Here is a 19,799-nt window from a genome sequence, read left to right as displayed (position 1 = left end):
AAAAGACTGAAGATGCCAAAAGGCCAGGTGGAACTTTCTGCCCCTGATTTTCAGGGGGATATCAGAGGCCCAAGTCTAGATATGAAAGGCCCAAGTATTGATGTCAATGCTCCAAGTGTTGATGTTCCTGAAGCAAAAGGCAAATGGAAAATGCCAAAATTGGAAATGCCGTCCTTTGGACTATCAGGACCAAAAGGACCAGATGTGGATGTTGATGGTTCACTAAAAGCGCCTGGTGTCGATGTGTCTGCACCAAATGTTAAGGGAAATTATGAGGCTCCAAATGTTGACATCAAACTTCCAAAAGGGGATATAGATGCAAACATCCCAGATGCAGAACTTAAAGGAGGAAAGTTCAAATTACCAGGATTTAACTTGCCAGGTGGTAAATTGTCGATGTCAGGTACTGATAAAGGACTGAAGATGCCAAAAGGTCAGGTGGAACTTTCTGCCCCTGATTTTCAGGGGGATATCAGAGGCCCAAGCCTAGATCTGAAAGGCCCGAATATTGATGTCAATGCTCCAAGTCTTGATGTTCCTGAAGCAAAAGGCAAATGGAAAATGCCAAAATTGGAAATGCCGTCCTTTGGACTATCAGGACCAAAAGGACCAGATGTGGATATTGATGGTTCACTAAAAGCACCTGCTGTCGATGTGTCTGCACCAAATGTTAAGGGAAATTATGAAGCTCCAAATGTTGACATCAAACTTCCAAAAGGGGATATAGATGCAAACATCCCTGATGCAGAACTTAAAGGAGGAAAGTTCAAATTACCAGGATTTAACTTGCCAGGTGGTAAATTGTCGATGTCAGGTACTGATAAAGGACTGAAGATGCCAAAAGGTCAGGTGGAACTTTCTGCCCCTGATTTTCAGGGGGATATCAGAGCCCCAAGCCTAGATCTGAAAGTCCCGAATATTGATGTCAATGCTCCAAGTCTTGATGTTCCTGAAGCAAAAGGCAAATGGAAAATGCCAAAATTGGAAATGCCGTCCTTTGGACTGTCAGGACCAAAAGGACCAGATGTGGATGTTGATGGTTCACTAAAAGCGCCTGGTGTCAATGTGTCTGCGCCAAATGTTAAGGGAAATATTCACGTGCCAAATGTTGATTTAAATCTTCCAAAAGGGGATATAGATGCAAACATCCCAGATGCAGAACTCAAAGGAGGAAAATTCAAATTACCAGGATTTAACTTGCCAAGCGGTAAATTGTCAATGTCAGGTACTGATAAAGGACTGAAGATGCCAAAAGGTCAGGTGGAACTTTCTGCCCCTGATTTTCAGGGGGATATCAGAGGCCCAAGCCTAGATCTGAAAGGCCCGAGTATTGATGTCAATGCTCCAAGTCTTGATGTTCCTGAAGCAAAAGGCAAATGGAAAATGCCAAAATTGGAAATGCCGTCCTTTGGACTATCAGGACCAAAAGGACCAGATGTGGATGTTGATGGTTCACTGAAAGCACCTGCTGTCAATGTGTCTGCGCCAAATGTTAAGGGAAATTATGAGGCTCCAAATGTTGACATCAAACTTCCAAAAGGGGATATAGATGCAAACATCCCTGATGCAGAACTCAAAGGAGGAAAGTTCAAATTACCAGGATTTAACTTGCCAGGTGGTACATTGTCAATGTCAGGTACTGATAAAGGACTGAAGATGCCAAAAAGTCAGGTGGAACTTTCTGCCCCTGATCTTCAGGGGGATATCAGAGGCCCAAGCCTAGATCTGAAAGGCCCAAGTATTGATGTCAATGCTCCAAGTCTTGATGTTCCTGAAGCAAAAGGCAAATGGAAAATGCCAAAATTGGAAATGCCGTCCTTTGGACTATCAGGACCAAAAGGACCAGATGTGGATGTTGATGGTTCACTAAAAGCGCCTGGTGTCGATGTGTCTGCGCCAAATGTTAAGGGAAATATTCATGTGCCAAATGTTGATTTAAATCTTCCAAAAGGGGATATAGATGCAAACATCCCTGATGCAGAACTCAAAGGAGGAAAATTCAAATTACCAGGATTTAACTTGCCAAGCGGTAAATTGTCAATGTCAGGTACTGATAAAGGACTGAAGATGCCAAAAGGTCAGGTGGAACTTTCTGCCCCTGATTTTCAGGGGGATATCAGAGGCCCAAGTCTAGATATGAAAGGCCCAAGTATTGATGTCAATGCTCCAAGTGTTGATGTTCCTGAAGCAAAAGGCAAATGGAAAATGCCAAAATTGGAAATGCCGTCCTTTGGACTATCAGGACCAAAAGGACCAGATGTGGATGTTGATGGTTCATTAAAGGCGCCTGGTGTCAATGTGTCTGCGCCAAATATTAAGGGAAATATTCACATGCCAAATGTTGATTTAAATCTTCCAAAAGGAGAAATAGATGCAAACATCCCAGATGCAGAACTTAGTAAGCGAAAATTCACAATGCCAAAATTTAACTTGCCAAGTGCAAATTTGTCAGATCCAGAAATGAACCTTAATTTAAAAGCACCAACTATGACAAGTGATGTGGATGCTAAATTGAAGGTTCCAAAGCTCAAGAAGCCCAATTTAGAAATTTCAAGACTTGAAGGGCCTAATGTGAGTTTAGATGGCAAAGTAAAACTTCCCAAGGCTGACATTTCAGCTCCAGAAATGAAAACAGGGATAGGATTTGCTGGTGTGGACCTGAAAAAGCCTACAATTAGTGCAGATTATGATATGCCTGACATGAACCTTGAGGTTCCTGATGTAAAACTTAAAGGTTCAGGGATTAAAATGCCTTCATTTAATATGTCAGGAAAAAATGTTTCCATTCCACATGTGGACGCCAATCTACCATCAGGAAATATAGATCTTGCTGCTCCAAAAATAGATGCTGATGTTAAAAGTCCAAACCTTGAAATAAATGCTCCAAAAGTTGATGACTTTAGTGTAGAAGGAAAGTTTAAATTCCCAAAATTTAAAAAGCCTACATTTTCAATCTCTGGAAACAAACCAAAAAAGCCTGAACTGGATGCCTCTGTGCCAGATTTGAAGACAGATATAAAGGCTCCAAATGTTGACATCGGAGTTCCTGAAGCAAAAAGCAAATGGAAAATGCCAAAATTGGAAATGCCGTCCTTTGGACTATCAGGACCAAAAGGACCAGATGTGGATGTTGATGGTTCACTAAAAGCGCCTGGTGTCGATGTGTCTGCGCCAAATGTTAAGGGAAATTTTGAGGCTCCAAATGTTGACATCAAACTTCCAAAAGGGGATATAGATGTAAACATCCCAGATGCAGAACTCAAAGGAGGAAAGTTCAAATTACCAGGATTTAACTTGCCAGGTGGTAAATTGTCAATGTCAGGTACTGATAAAGGACTGAAGATGCCAAAAGGTCAGGTGGAACTTTCTGCCCCTGATTTTCAGGGGGATATCAGAGGCCCAAGCCTAGATCTGAAAGGCCCGAGTATTGATGTCAATGCTCCAAGTCTTGATGTTCCTGAAGCAAAAGGCAAATGGAAAATGCCAAAATTGGAAATGCCGTCCTTTGGACTATCAGGACCAAAAGGACCAGATGTGGATGTTGATGGTTCACTAAAAGCACCTGCTGTCGATGTGTCTGCGCCAAATGTTAAGGGAAATATTCACATGCCAAATGTTGATTTAAATCTTCCAAAAGGGGATATAGATGCAAACATCCCAGATGCAGAACTCAAAGGAGGAAAATTCAAATTACCAGGATTTAACTTGCCAAGCGGTAAATTGTCAATGTCAGGTACTGATAAAAGACTGAAGATGCCAAAAGGTCAGGTGGAACTTTCTGCCCCTGATTTTCAGGGGGATATCAGAGGCCCAAGCCTAGATATGAAAGGCCCAAATATTGATGTCAATGCTCCAAGTGTTGATGTTCCTGAAGCAAAAGGCAAATGGAAAATGCCAAAATTTGAAATGCCGTCCTTTGGACTATCAGGACCAAAAGGACCAGATGTGGATGTTGATGGTTCACTAAAAGCGCCTGGTGTCGATGTGTCTGCGCCAAATGTTAAGGGAAATTATGAGGCTCCAAATGTTCACATCAAACTTCCAAAGGGGGATATAGATGCAAATATCCCTGATGCAGAACTCAAAGGAGGAAAGTTCAAATTACCAGGATTTAACTTGCCAGGTGGTAAATTGTCAATGTCAGGTACTGATAAAGGACTGAAGATGCCAAAAGGTCAGGTGGAACTTTCTGCCCCTGATTTTCAGGGGGATATCAGAGGTCCAAGCCTAGATATGAAAGGCCCAAGTATTGATGTCAATGCTCCAAGTCTTGGTGTTCCTGAAGCAAAAGGCAAATGGAAAATGCCAAAATTGGAAATGCCGTCCTTTGGACTATCAGGACCAAAAGGACCAGATGTGGATGTTGATGGTTCACTAAAAGCACCTGCTGTCGATGTGTCTGCGCCAAATGTTAAGGGAAATATTCAAGTGCCAAATGTTGATTTAAATCTTCCAAAAGGGGATATAGATGCAAACATCCCTGATGCAGAACTCAAAGGAGGAAAATTCAAATTACCAGGATTTAACTTGCCAAGCGGTAAATTGTCAATGTCAGGTACTGATAAAAGACTGAAGATGCCAAAAGGTCAGGTGGAACTTTCTGCCCCTGATTTTCAGGGGGATATCAGAGGCCCAAGCCTAGATATGAAAGGCCCAAATATTGATGTCAATGCTCCAAGTCTTGATGTTCCTGAAGCAAAAGGCAAATGGAAAATGCCAAAATTTGAAATGCCGTTCTTTGGACTATCAGGACCAAAAGGACCAGATGTGGATGTTGATGGTTCACTAAAAGCGCCTGGTGTCGATGTGTCTGCGCCAAATGTTAAGGGAAATTATGAGGCTCCAAATGTTCACATCAAACTTCCAAAGGGGGATATAGATGCAAATATCCCTGATGCAGAACTCAAAGGAGGAAAGTTCAAATTACCAGGATTTAACTTGCCAGGTGGTAAATTGTCAATGTCAGGTACTGATAAAGGACTGAAGATGCCAAAAGGTCAGGTGGAACTTTCTGCCCCTGATTTTCAGGGGGATATCAGAGGTCCAAGCCTAGATATGAAAGGCCCAAGTATTGATGTCAATGCTCCAAGTCTTGATGTTCCTGAAGCAAAAGGCAAATGGAAAATGCCAAAATTGGAAATGCCGTCCTTTGGACTATCAGGTCCAAAAGGACCAGATGTGGATGTTGATGGTTCACTAAAAGCACCTGCTGTCGATGTGTCTGCGCCAAATGTTAAGGGAAATATTCACATGCCAAATGTTGATTTAAATCTTCCAAAAGGGGATATAGATGCAAACATCCCAGATGCAGAACTCAAAGGAGGAGAATTCAAATTACCAGGATTTAACTTGCCAAGCGGTAAATTGTCAATGTCAGGTACTGATAAAAGACTGAAGATGCCAAAAGGTCAGGTGGAACTTTCTGCCCCTGATTTTCAGGGGGATATCAGAGGCCCAAGCCTAGATATGAAAGGCCCAAATATTGATGTCAATGCTCCAAGTGTTGATGTTCCTGAAGCAAAAGGCAAATGGAAAATGCCAAAATTTGAAATGCCGTCCTTTGGACTATCAGGATCAAAAGGACCAGATGTGGATGTTGATGGTTCACTAAAAGCGCCTGGTGTCGATGTGTCTGCGCCAAATGTTAAGGGAAATATTCAAGTGCCAAATGTTGATTTAAATCTTCCAAAAGGGGATATAGATGCAAACATCCCTGATGCAGAACTCAAAGGAGGAAAATTCAAATTACCAGGATTTAACTTGCCAAGCGGTAAATTGTCAATGTCAGGTACTGATAAAAGACTGAAGATGCCAAAAGGTCAGGTGGAACTTTCTGCCCCTGATCTTCAAGGGGATATCAGAGGCCCAAGCCTAGATATGAAAGGCCCAAATATTGATGTCAATGCTCCAAGTGTTGATGTTCCTGAAGCAAAAGGCAAATGGAAAATGCCAAAATTGGAAATGCCATCCTTTGGACTATCAGGACCAAAAGGACCAGATGTGGATGTTGATGGTTCACTAAAAGCGCCTGGTGTCGATGTGTCTGCGCCAAATGTTAAGGGAAATATTGCAGTGCCAAATGTTGATTTACATCTTCCAAAAGGGGATATAGTTGCAAATATCCCAGATGCAGAACTTAATAAACAAAAGTTGAAGATCCCGAAATTCACCAAGCCTAAATTAGAGATGTCAGGAATTGAAGGATCAAACATGCATTTTGATGGTAATGTCAAAATTCCAAAGGCTGATGTATCAGCTCCAGAAGTTAAAACAGCGATAGGATATGCCGGAGTTGACTTGAAAAACCCCACAATTGGTGCAGATTTTGATATGCCTGATATGAACCTTGAAGTACCTGATGCAAAAGTCAAAGGCCCAAGTTTAAAAAAGCCTTCACTTAACATGCCTTCAGGAAACGTTTCCATTCCAGATGTGAACATTAATCTACCAACACACAGTATAAGAGGAGATGCAGGCATTCACATGCCAGGTGTAGGAGCTCAGCAAAGAAAATTGAAAAACCCCAACATGGACATGAAAGGTGCAAAGGTCGATGTTAATTTGCCAAATCTTCATGGTGATTTTCGAGAAATTGGTGTAGATGTGAGCACACCAAACCTTTATGCTGAAGTGAATGATCCCAAATTAAATATAGGTAGTGATGAGAATATTAACATGCAAAATAAATGTTCAAGGGAAACATTTAAAATAAGATCATCTTTATCTGATGTTGATGATGTATCTACACTGCCAGAAAGTGACCCCAATTTAAAAGCAAGAACTTCCAGTACTCTTCATGTCGCTGATGCTTCTATGAGTAAAAAAAGTAAGTTCAAATTCCCAAAGTTCTTTAACTTCAGTCATAAATCAAAGGGATCAGTTGACTTCACAAAGGCAAAGGCAGCATCTTCTTCTGGGACATTTACATCAAAGTTGCCATTGCCAGAACTTGAGTTCTCTGTATCTAAAAACTGAAGACTTGCACAGATGGTATTATGATGCATGTTCTGCATCAGTGATAAATTTACAATCCCTTCAAATCATTTCAAATACAGAGAATCTTTGATGTATTAGTGCAATAATACAACACTGAAATTTGTATTTCCTCATTCATGTTGAGGAAAAACAAAAATGTTACAAAACTAAAAATGAAAATACAACACAGTAAGGGATCAGTCTGGAATATTGAGTTTGTTGCAGACCCTCACCTAAGACACCCACCATCAGCTCAATGCTAGCTTTTTTAAGTTCAGGACTTCAATGAAAGGATTTTGTTTATGTACATTAAATCTACAGGTAACAGCATGAAGAAAAGTTTTGTATACAAGTTACTCCTCAAATCAATTCTTTGCAATGATTGTCTTTTGCCATCTAATATATATAAATAGCCATTATATTTGGGAATCAGGACTTTTTGCAAGGGATGCTGCATATCATTTGCCACAAAAATATGGTAACATTAAAAAGACCAAACATTGATATCAATTCACGTAGTCCTTAAAAGATAAAATAAGGGTAATGCCTTTATATCCTAGGAATCTTCTTGAAAACATATTTTAACTCTGATAATCTCCAGAAATCTATAAATGATCTTAATACCATTTAATATTTTAAAAGTATATATATGTTAAATGTTCAGTTAAGTCAGGTTAGATAAAAGATTTGCTTCATCAAACTTACATATAACAGGGGTTACTATAATAGAACACAGCTGGTAACATATTCAGATATGCTAAATATATTTACTTAAATGGAAATGTAAAACTCAGGATTGTACAGGTTTTCATAATTCTTCAATGTCAAATTCAATTTGTAAAATATTCAGTTTCTTTAATATCTTGAGAACTTAAAACTTTGTAAAGAGGTTTTACTGAAACATTTTAAATGGTTATTGTATAGTCTTACAAGAGGCCCTCAAGTGGTCAACCTCAAGGGTTATTCTTCTGTATTAAGTGTTATCGCTTTATTCCAATATGAAAGACTCAATTTTTATTGAATTAACCATGTAATTAACATATTTGTAGAAATATGATAATAAATGCTGTTGGGATAATTAGTTTGAAATAGATCTCTTTATCAGCTTTTGCAACTCAAATCTTTAGCACATGCTGCCTGCTCCTTCACTGTGCATTCTCAAGTGGATGATATAAAGATTTTTTCCTTCAGAAAAATATGAGCTCACTCATTGATTTATGATTTTGTAGAAATGCTTCTGAGAATGAGAGTTGCGGTGTGCATCAGGCAGATGTTCTATATGAGGGATTAATATTAAACTGAAAATGAGGCTCAGAAGCAGGAATGCTACCCACTGCGCCACAAGACCTCCCATCATAGTACACAGGGAGTATTTACAGCCATCGTACTTTTGCTGGATTCGAGTGTCAGGACTTTAGAGGTGACCATAGTCTAAACTTAATTCATCTTTTACATCGAAGTTAAACTCAAATGCAAGTAAATGATCAGAATATAGCACTTAGTTATGGTGAATGTGCTTGTCCCCAGTTGTGTACAGTCATGCAGACCAGGAAGGTTCTAGGTACAATCTCTGATCTGTGCTGATCTCAGTTGCAGTAACATTACAGGTGCTGCAGTTTGCTGCAGCAAACCTGGGGCAGGCAAACAATCAGCTGGTCACACTATTGACCAGACTAGTGTCTCCTAGCTATATCATCACAGTATGAATATCAGGAGCTGATTGTACCAGACTCAAAGCATAATGCTCCCATAGTTGGATAGCTTCCTAATGTCTAGCCCTACATGTAAAGAATGGGCACTTACTAGAGGTATCAGAGGGTAGATAGTGCCCGCAGAAGCATAGCTCAGCATGAGTCAGCATGCTTAGGAGAGACGGAGAGAAATTCATGCATCATCACTGATGTCTGATTCAATTTCAATTTTTTAAAAGGTCAAACATCTTTCATATCTCTCATATGACTATTTGCTTTCCAGAGGCATAGTCTTCACGACAGCTAACCTAAACCTCAACCTAATGTTACAGAAAGGAAGGGGGTTCATTTAAACAGCACTAGTTTCTCATCTCACCACCTGTCTGTAAACAGAAAGATGTTTTGATTTGTTTCCCTCATTATAAGCAGTGGTGTATTTCCCCAACTCCTCAGATTTTGTGCGATTCAAGTTTCTATTAATAACCCCACTGCAAACTCAAGATAGAGTGAACTCAATGGGTTAATTTATTTGCACACACTCAAAAAGTGGGAAGGAGGGTTCGCAAGATCGCATCCAAAGACAGGGATAGAGGAAAGAAGGTTTTACACTACAAAGACCACAGGGAAAATAAATATTGGTTCACACGGGTTCCAGAGCCCAGGATTAAAGTCCAATGAGGTATTCCTTCACGGAGGTCGGCGGATTGAAAACAGATGTTGTAGAATTCATTTTTCCGGTGGTGTTGACTTCACAAGATGAGACAGGCACACAGAGATAAATCAGCCTTGCAGGCAATGGCACAGAACTTCCAACAGAAGCAGTGTAGATTGGGCCAGGTGTTCGACCTGGTCAGAGCTCCTTTCTGTGTGGCTGCTAGTCAGATTTTAAAGAGCAGACTGAGCTATACAGTTCAGCAAGGCAATATCACTTGCTCCACAAGCCAGAGGCCTAAGTTACATGCCCCCCGCCCCCACAACCTCTCCAACAGGTCTTCAACAAAGGATGTGTATTCATTGTCTGGAATTCATCTGGAACCATGTTGCCTCCCTGGCGCCAGGGTCAAGGATGTCACGGAACGGCTGCAGGGCATTCTTCTGGGGGAGGGTGATGAGCCAGAGGTTGTGGTTCACGTTGGTACCAATGACTTAAGTAGGAAAGGGGATGAGGTCCTGAAAGCAGATTTCAGGGAGCTCTGAAGGAGATTGAAAAGCAGGACCTCTAAAGCAATAATCTCAGGATTACTCCCAGTTCAGCGTGCAAGTGAGTATAAAAATAGGAGAATTGAGCGATTGAACATGTGGCTGGAGGGAGGGCATCAGATTTCTGAGGCATTGAGATTGGTTTTGGGGAAGGTGGGACCTGTACAAGTTGAACAGTTTACACGTGAGCAGCACTGGGATGAATATCCTTGCAGGGACATTTGCCAGTGCTGTTGGTTGGGGGAGGGTTTAAACTAGGTTGACAGAGGGATGGGAACCTGAGGGCAAAGTCAGAGCTGGGAACGGGAGATGGAAAATTAATGAGTGACTCTGAAAGACAGAAGAAGCACAGGTTAAAAAGTGTACAGCACAGAAATTTGCAGTGTTAAAAGGTATAAATGTAAACACAAGTGGGAGGATTTTCCCCATGTCGGGCTGGCCGTGCAGGAGTGGGCGCAGGCAGGTGTGGACCCCATCACTGCTCACTATCGGGGTCCGCGCCAGCATTTTACGCAGGCAGGCCAACTAAGGCTCGCCCAGTGTAGTTCACGACTCCTGTGGATAGCGGGAGTGGGTGGGCAGTGGCGGCCGTGCTCAGACTACTGGGTCCAATGGCGATCTGGTAGCCTGTTTAAATGAAGGCCTGGCAGCCGTGGAAAGGCTGCTCACAATGGCTGGAAGTAGGGCACATCAGAGGGGCATTGTGCCTGATGCAAGTCCGGAGGGTAGGCCATCAGGGCAGGCCAGGCCGGAGGGTAGGCCAGCGGGGCAGTCCCTCGTTTTTCCGAGGAGGAGGAGGTGGCAACGTGGCAGGAGGTCCTTCTTCCGAGGGATGGGAGTTGGAGGCCTCCCCAGCTGACTAAACATGTGCGGGAAGAGGTGGCCGAGAGTGTTAGCTCCCATGATCTGGTGCGGTGCACACGGCTCCAGTGGCGCAAAAGATTCAACGGTCTCCTGCGCTTGGGAAGGGTGAGTACCATGTTGCCTCAAGTCACTTAATGCAGCTGTCACCCTTTCCCTCACCCCCACCCCGGCAACACTAAGTACATTAATGGCATTGAATCCCTCACGGCATGTATCCCTCGCTGGGTGTGCCAGCAGAGATTGCCCATGCCCAGTTCACCCTGAGAGGGTTGAGCTAGGATGTGTTCTGCATCCGCAGCATGTGTGACACTAATACCCAGAGTATAGAATGGGGTTGAAAGTCAAGGGTCTGCACCTAAGCAGAGTGCTGGAACTGCGAAGCATGTCAAAGTCAAAGCTAACATGCTGGGAGGGGAGCTTCCAGTTGGCAGGGCACCAATCCATCTGCTGGTCTTTGCGCTTCATGTGCTTGTGCCTCCTTGCTTAGCAAAGTGACACCTTGTGGTGCCACATGTGAAGGAGGCAGCATTTGGGCAATGGGGTGGGGTTACCCCTGGCTTGTTTGGGTGAGTGTGCGGCAGCTGCGGGGTGACAAAGAACAGGAGTCCTGCAATGTCCCACTCTGGCTGGGTTGGCAGAGATGCGATGGGAATCCCGGTGCAGGCTGGACTAATCAATGCTCCTCTCTCCTTTTCAGGAGAAGATTGCGCACAATGCCTCTGAACGAATGTGGACTGGCGGAGGGCAGGCTCAGTTGGCCATCCTAATGGCTTTTGAGCAGCAGGCCATGGATCTGGAGAGGCGCCATGTCCCCAGGCCCACCGGTGGCAGTGAGGCTGGGATGCCATGGGGAAGCATGTTTGGCGAGCAGTCAGGTCATCATGTGTGTCACAGAAGCCATGGCACTGCTGAATGCTCAATGATTGAAGTTAGCAACATGGCTTAACCATTAATTATGGAAGGATGAGCACATAATGATCCGGGGCAGTGGCATGCAAGTTGACATTGTCTGCACTGTAACTAATCAAATGTCCTTCTTCTTCCTTTCAGCATCACCAGAGCAAGGCCGGGAGGAGGAGGAGGCAAAGGGCCCACCTCTCACCTCTGAAGCCCCAGAGCAAATCCACTCACCAGTGTCACACCATCTCAGCAAGGCAGGCACCAGCACAGATACTAGCACCTCGGTGGGAATTAGATATTCGGCTAGTGTCCCAGGGTACGGCGGTGAAGGCACTTCACACTCGCTTGAGGTGCGGGCAGAGACAGAGAGTGCCCAGTCGGAAGACTGCTGGGGAACAGGTACATGATCAGTCGGTGGCTGATGATGTGCCTCTGGAGTCATCTGTGAGGCAGCGAACGCTGGAAGTGCAGCAGGGTATGTGGGACGATTTGGCGGAGATACATGAAGCTATGCATGGCATGGTGCCTATGCTGGAGGAGTCCACGTGGAACATCACCGATGCAATGAGCCTCATGGCTGAGTGCCATGCTTCCTCCTTGGAGAGAGTGGTGACTCTCATGGAGGGGCTCCTCGAGGAGACCAATCAGGGCCTCCTGGGGTTGCGCTCGGACCTGCAAGCCCTCACAGCGGCATTGGCCTCAGCTGGTCAGTGCCAGTGTGGGAGATAGTTTGGGCACCAAGTATCCCAGCTCGGTGCCCATCCATCTATGGTGAGCAGGGAGGTCGGAAGCATCTCACATTGGCGCAGAAGCTGCCTGTTGTCTCTGCGGGCTCCTCTCAGGGCGCTCCAGATGAGGGCTGCAGCTCCTTCGCCCCTCTGCTAGTGACCATGGCATCCGATGGGGCTGCGGCGACTGGGGAGAAGCCAGCTGCTCCCTCCCAGGTGGGGCCATCAATGCTCCATGGGCCAGAGGACGCCTGCTAAGGTTATCGAGGCCAACAGGACAGCACAGTGAGCAGGCTGTCTCAGATGCCAGTGCTAGTGAGGGGACAGCACCTAGATGTAGCCCCATAAGCGTAAATTTAAGGCATCTTAGGCACACCACGGGTTTCTCACTGGTGCTTTTATGTTGGCCCATAGTACTTTGTGGAAGACTTGGTGTGATGTCCAACACCGTTTTTTTGTTTTGCTTTATGAAGTTACATTTGTTCACTCAATAAATTTTGACATGTTGCCATGCCTTAGGGTGATTCCTTACTTCTGCAAGTGGATGGGAAGGCATGATGTTATGAGTGAGTTGTTTGACATTGAGCCTTATTGACAAGGGCCTTAGTTAATGTTAGTATCCAGGCTGATTTAGCACTCAGGTATCGAGTGTGGAGCCTGCAGCCCTGGTGTGTGCTGAAGATCCATCTGTGGTGGGCTAGCTGAAGGTTCTTTGGATTAAAGCCTCCCGGGTGTCCCTGCCTCCCTGGTCAGTGTCTACCCCCTCAGTGTTCTCCTGTGTGTGCTCATTCTTGGACTCACTGCTGGACTCATCTTGTGCATCCGGAGCAACCTCGTCTACGTCTTCCTCGTCCACTGCGTCGCTCCTTTCCAGCACCAGATTGTGGAGAGCTCAGCATGCAAACATTATCAGCGACACACGATCTGGGGGGTATTAGAATGTGCCCCCTGAGCAATCCAGGCATCGGAAGCACATCTTGAGAAGACCAATGGTTCTCTCCATCACAGCCCTTGTGGAGGCATGGCTCCTATTGTATCGCTGCTCAGCCTCTGTTCTTGGATGGCAGAGAGGTGTCCTGAGCCACCTTCTGAAGGGATAGCCCTTGTCGCCCAGCAGTCATCCATCCAGCTGGGCTGGAGCACTGAAGAGCCTCGGCACCTGGGAGTGTCTGAGTATGTAAGCGTCATGGGAGCTCCCTGGGTACCTTGCACCTTGTGATCACACACTATCTGCACGTTCATGGAGTGGAATCCCTTCCTGTTGATAAAGGCACCGTGCTCACCTGCTGGCGCATTGATGGCCACATGTGTGCAGTCTATCGCACCCTGGACACAGGGGAAGCCAGCAATCGCTGCAAAGCCTCTGGCTCGCTCTGTCTGGCTGGCATCGTCCCAGCGGTAGTGGATGAAAGTCAATGCACGCCTGAGTAGAGCGTCTGTCACCTGCTTGACACAAGTGTGGACAGCTGATTGGGAGACTCCACAGAGATCATCCACCAGCCCCTGGAAAGAGCTGGAGGCATAGAATTTGAGGGCAGCTGTGACCTTTAGAGCCATTGGCTTGGGGTGCCCACCCACACAGTTTGCAGAGATCTCAGGGCCTATAATCTGACAGGTGGAGGTGACTGTCTCCATTGAGAGATGGTGCCTCCTTCAGCACGGGCCTTAGACATATTGAGGTAGCTGTTTCGCCACCTGTATACCCTGGCAGCAGCATTTTGGCGTCTTCTGCATCCTCTTCCGCCTTGCACTTCCTGTTGGCCCTGCACCCCTTGTGCCTGCGCCTCTCCTCCCAAAGGTGGCTCCCCTGGAGGCGGAATGTGGACTCCTGGCCTCCTTCCCTCCTCCTCAGAGGAAGTGCCTCCAGTAGAGAGCACAACTCCCATTACCAGGCTAAGGGAAGGCTTCCTGAAAACTGCAGGCCCCAGAAATGATCTTTACTGTAGAGTCTTGACCATGGCTTTTACTCCTGTCCTAGCAGTTGGTATGAGTTTTGAAGTATTCCTGCACACACAAGCAAGTATAAGTAACTTTAACATTTAAATACCTGAAAGATCACATTTGCAACCCCACTCACCCCTCTTCTCCCGCCTGTGGATGAGGTTTATACAAATGTGGCCTACCCACCTGGCCGTTGCGTCCATGCGACGTCCTGAAGATCGCACGGGCTGCAAAAATCGAAATCAATTGCTGCCTTAAGGGCCTTAACTGGCCTGTTAATTGATGGCGGGTGCGCATCCGAACTTATAGTGCGCCCGCCTTCCCAAATATCGCGATGGCGCGCAGTGATGTTGGGACGCACGCCCGACGTCACCGCGCGTCATTTTCGTAGGCGTGCAGGGGTGGGCCTCGCCCACCAACGGGAAAATTCTGCGCAAGGAGTATAGCAAATAAAGCTAGTGAGCTGAGGGACAGATAGATACATGGCAGCAGGGTATAATCCGTATAATGGAAACTTGGTGTGAAGAGGGGCAAAAATGGCAGCTCAACGTCCCTGGGTACAGAATTTTCAGGCAGGATACAGAGGGGGATAAAAAGGTGGGGACGTAGCATTATTGGTCAAAGAAACAATTACAGATATGAGGAGGGAAGATCTACTAAATGAAGGACCAAATGAGGCCATGTGGGTTGAGCTCAGAAATAAAAACAGGGCAGCCATATTTCTAGGAGTGTACTACAGAACCCCAAAGAGTGGAAGGGAGTTAAAAGAGCAAATATGAAGGCAAACTGCTGAGTACAAAATCAATAGGGCAGGAATTGTTACAGACTTCAACTACCCTAATATCAACTGGGATACAAACAGTGCGAAGGGCATAAAGAGCACAAAATTCTTAGAACTGCATTCAAGAGAACTTTTTCAGCCAGAATGTAACAAGCCCAATGCGAGGGGGCACAATTCTAGATTTAGTCTTAGGAAATTAAGTGGGCAAGTGGATGAAGTAACAATGGGGGACCAATTTGGAGATAGTGACCATCATACAATTAGATTTAGCATCACTATGGAAAAAGACAAAGATAGAACAGGAGTAAATGTTCTAAATTGGGGGAAGACAAATTTTACAAAGCTGAGAGATGAACTGGCAAAAGTGGACTAGAAGGGAAAACTGTCACTTCTGTGGGAGGTATTCAAAAATGAGATTCTACGGGCACAGTGTAGACATGTACCCACAAAAAAGGGTGGTACTGCCAAATCTAGAGCCCCCTGGTTATCCAGAAGCATAAGACAAAGCAGAAAAAGAGAGCTTATGACAGTCACAAAAAGCTTAATACTGTACCTGGATCTGCATCTGCATCTGAAGTGCTGTAAGTTTCAAGGCTATGGACCAGGTGCTGAAAAGTGGGATTAAAATGAGCGGCTAGTTTCTTTTTTCTCTTTTTGGCTGGTGCAGACACGATGGGCTGAATGGTCTCTTTCTGCACTGTAACTTTTCTATGGCTCTATGTTTCTAGTAGTATAGAAAGTACAGCGGTGAAGTAAAAAAGGAAATTAGGAAAGCAAAGAGAGGATATGAAAAAATATTGGCAGGTAAAATCAAATAAAATCAAATTAAGTTGTTTTACCAGTACATTAAGAGCAAGAGGATAACTAAGGAAAGGGTAGGGCTATCGGAGATGGTGACTTGGGCGTTGATGCTGAAGATGTGGGCATGGTTCTCACTGAGTACTTTGTCTGTCTTCACTAAGGATAGGGATGATGCTGGCATTCTAGTTAAAGAGGAAGAGTGCCAAACATTAGATAGAATAAGCATAATGAGGGAGGAAGTACTAGAGGGACTGGCATCCTTGAAGGTGGATAAATCACCAGGGCCGGATGGATTGTATCCCAGGTTGTTAAAGGGAGCCAGGAAGGAACTAGCGGATGCTCTGAGGATAATTTTCCAATCCTCATTAGATACAGGCGAGGTACCAGAGGATTGGAGGTCTGCGAACATTGTACTAATATTTTAAAAGGGTGCTAGAGATAGGCCAGTCAGTCAGTCTTCAGCGATGGGCAAATTATTGGAATCAGTTCTGAGAGACAGGATAAACTGTCACTTAGAAAGGCACAGATTGATCAGGGATAGCCAGCACAGTTTTGTTAGGGGAAGATCATGTCTTAATAACTTAATAGAATTTTTTGACTAAGTAACAAGGAGGATTGATGAGGGTAGTGCAGTGGATGTTCTCTACATGGATTTTAATAAGGCAATTGACAAGGTCCCACATGGCAGACTGGTCAGAAAAGAGAGATCCCATGGAATACTGGGGAAGGTGGCAGGTTGGATCCAAAATTGGCTCAGTGACAGAAAACAAAGGGTAATGGTCGATGGATTTTTTTGATAGTGGAAAGTGGTTTCCAGTGGCATTCCACAGGGCTCAATGTTGGGGCCCTTGCTGTTTGTTGTATATATTAATGATTTTAACTTAAATGTGGGAGGCTTGATCGGGAAATTTGGAGATGATGCAAAAATTGGCCGTGTAGTTGATAGTGATGAGGATAGCTATTGTCTCCAGAACAATATCAACAGTTTGGTTGAGTGGGCGGAAAAGAGGCAAATGGAATTCAATCCAGAGAAGTGTGAGGTAATGCATTTGGGGAGAGCAAACAAAGCAAGGGAATACTTAATAAATGGGAGGATATTGTGAAGGGTAGAGGAAGTGAGAGACATTGGAGTGATGTCCACAGGTCCCTGAAGGTGACAGGACAGGTGGATAAGGTGGTTAAGAAAGCATATGGAATGCTTTCCTTTATTGGATGAGGTATTGAATATAAAAACAGGAATGTAATGATGGAACTGTACAAAATGCTGGTTAGGTCACAGCTGGAATTTTGTGTACAGTTCTGGTCACCACATTATAGGAAGGACATAATTGCTCTGGAGAGAGTACAAAGGGTATTTACAAGAATGTTGCCAGGGCTTGAAAATTGCAGTTAGGAAGAAAGATTGAATAGCGTAGGGTTGTTTTCCTTCAGAGGAGGCTGAGGGATGATCTAATTGAGGTATACAAAATTATGAGGGGCCCAGGTAGTAGACAGGAAAGACCCGTTTCCCCTAGCTAAGGGGTCAATTACCGGGTCAGGGGTCAGGATGCATGCCTGATGCCACCATGCATCATTTTACGTGTCGGTGAGCGAGCCCTGCCCTCGCTCGCCGACCTGAAGATTCTGGCCTATGGTTTTGGTTCTAATTCAGCTGGGTCTCAAAGACTGCTAAACATCCCAGCCATTATGAGTTGAAAGGAGTGTTTGAGGGGCCTTTTGTCTTAGTAGACACTCTGTCTCCTGCTGGCAAGCCTGGGATATCAAATGCAACTGGATTTTGTATAGCTCTCTTTGAAATTAGGTTGTGCAGTTCCCAGAGATGACGAGGTGTGTGTTTTACCAAAACTGCAAAGTGGCTTCTTTGGTCCTGGGGTCACAGACAGGCATAGGTTCAACCATTTTAAGGATCTTGTTCAGCCAAGGTCCTGTTTTTAAAATTTAGCAATGAGTACATACATTTTATAAAATATATATTATATACATATGGAAATAAAGTACAGTGTGAGGTCATAGTCCGTCACACTAAACTCTTTCCTTGCAAAGCACCAATAGAAAACTTGTATTTTTTGGCCTACATTTGCTAACACCTTCCATTTTGGTGCGCCCAAGATTTAACTTCATTTGTTTGGTATAATAGTTACAAAGAGTACAAATTTCAAAAGTTTAATGTTACATTACACTACATTTAAATGAGCTTTTAGAATGTCTGCCACAGACAATATTACTTGCAATTTTAAAAATAATCTTTAAAGTTATTCTTCATAAAATCATTATCATTTTTCTAACACGTTAAATTTCCTTTGCATGCTTGTCATGGACCACACTGTACTGGACAAAAACAAGGGTTAAACCTGTGAAAGTACAATTTCACTATGGGCAGAATCTTCCAGTCCGCATGTGGGGGCAGGCCCGACACGCTGACGTGTCAAATGATGCGCGATGACGTCAGGCGTGCGTCCCAATGTCATCGCGATGTTTCATTCGGTGAAATGTAAATGGCCTATTAAGGCCATTAAGAAAGCAATTATTGTCATTAGTAACACTGCCCGTCCAACCTTAAGGTTGGCGGGCAGGCGAAAAGCCCAAGTGGCCTTCGCATTTTTCAGGAAACCTCATCCATGAGCGGGATGAGGTTTCCTGAAGCTTTTATTAAATAAATAAATACATTTTTGTGAATATAAAAACATGTCTCAGCTCATGTGACACAGTCACGTGAGAGGACATGTTTAAATATATTTTTAAATTATTTATTCAATTATCTTAATATCCATTCAATCTCCCCGAGGCAGCTCAGTGCTTCAGGGAGATTTGCTGGCCCCGACTCTCCCTCCTACCCCGCCCACACAGGTAGCGCTGAGCGTTACTGACCACATATTACGCTGGGTGGGCCTTAATTGGTCCACCCACATAAAATGGCAGCGCGGAGCTGATCGCAAATGGGGATCGGCTCTGTGCCCGCCCGCTCCCGCCCAGCTCGCCTACCATAGGTAAAGTCCTGGCCTATATTTCATTATGTCATCCACGGTGAAGTAACCTTTTGTGATAAAAGGAATTAAGATTGAAGAGCCACTTAATAGTAATTTAAGAAGGAACCCCCTTCATAAAAAAGGTGATTGGCAAACCATTTTATTGTTGGTGTCCAACTATGTAATGCAATGTCAATTTCATCAAGATACATTAGTGTCACGTGTTGTCATTGTGATTAAAAAGACACACGGCGCTCACTCAGTAGAAAAAGGTATGCCAGATCTCTTTGTGAATTTAGTACGCTTTAATATTGTAAATGACTGATCTGTTAGCAACAAAGTCTATTTCCAGACAAACAAAGTAATTTGTTGAGAAGCTAAAAATCATATACTGGTGTCCCAATTAGAGGTGGTCAGGTGAGGATACAATTAAGAAGGTTAATATGACCACCCAGATTATCATACAAAATCACAGATTAGAATGAATCCCATTTGGTCACATTCTTCCATCACCTTCATTGCAACATCTAGCTGTTTCTTAAATGTTCTGACCTGAACCATGCTTCCCGGCAACTGTTGCTTGCTGGTGAAAACTTTAGTTTCGAAGAATCCTGTGGTGCAGGAGAATTCTTACATCAATCTAAGTGTCCGTTGAAAATCAACAGATATCATCGCACGTGACTGGACTAACTCGGTTCCATTCAGCAATATTCCGATTCATTAGTACGGTTGGATAACAAGACAAAACTTTTAAACATTTTTTTAGTTGTAGTACAAATGGTTTGAGACAAGGAAAAACAGCAGAATACATTTCAGTGCCCAAGATGCAAACTCACACTGCGTGGTCTTACTATGCAAGGTAGTCTTCAGAGGTAAATTGGCTTTCCCCAAAAGGCACGGGACTCTCAAGGAAAGATGTAATACAGCACATTGGAACGATAGAACACTACAG

General features: G+C 44.2%; 1 protein-coding gene across 2 annotated transcripts in view; it reads left to right on the top strand.

The window, feature by feature from the left end:
- LOC144689861 (neuroblast differentiation-associated protein AHNAK) overlaps positions 1-8,056 on the top strand; it is a 55,903-nt gene extending 47,847 nt beyond the window's left edge. Inside the window, exon 7 of one of the 2 annotated variants that reach the window (XM_078557310.1) lies at positions 28-8,056. In XM_078557310.1, the coding sequence (XP_078413436.1) occupies positions 28-6,975 (6,948 nt within the window). In that variant the 3' untranslated portion in view covers positions 6,976-8,056. The remainder of the gene's footprint in view (positions 1-27) is intronic. The other variant, XM_078557311.1, reaches the window with a different exon arrangement.
- Positions 8,057-19,799: the final 11,743 nt, after the last annotated feature.

This window comes from Cetorhinus maximus, chromosome 14 (genome assembly GCF_964194155.1).
Source record: "Cetorhinus maximus chromosome 14, sCetMax3.hap1.1, whole genome shotgun sequence".
Taxonomy (NCBI): domain Eukaryota; kingdom Metazoa; phylum Chordata; class Chondrichthyes; order Lamniformes; family Cetorhinidae; genus Cetorhinus; species Cetorhinus maximus.
The sequence above is the reverse complement of the archived record's forward strand: the minus strand, read 5'-3'. Positions and strand labels throughout refer to the sequence as shown.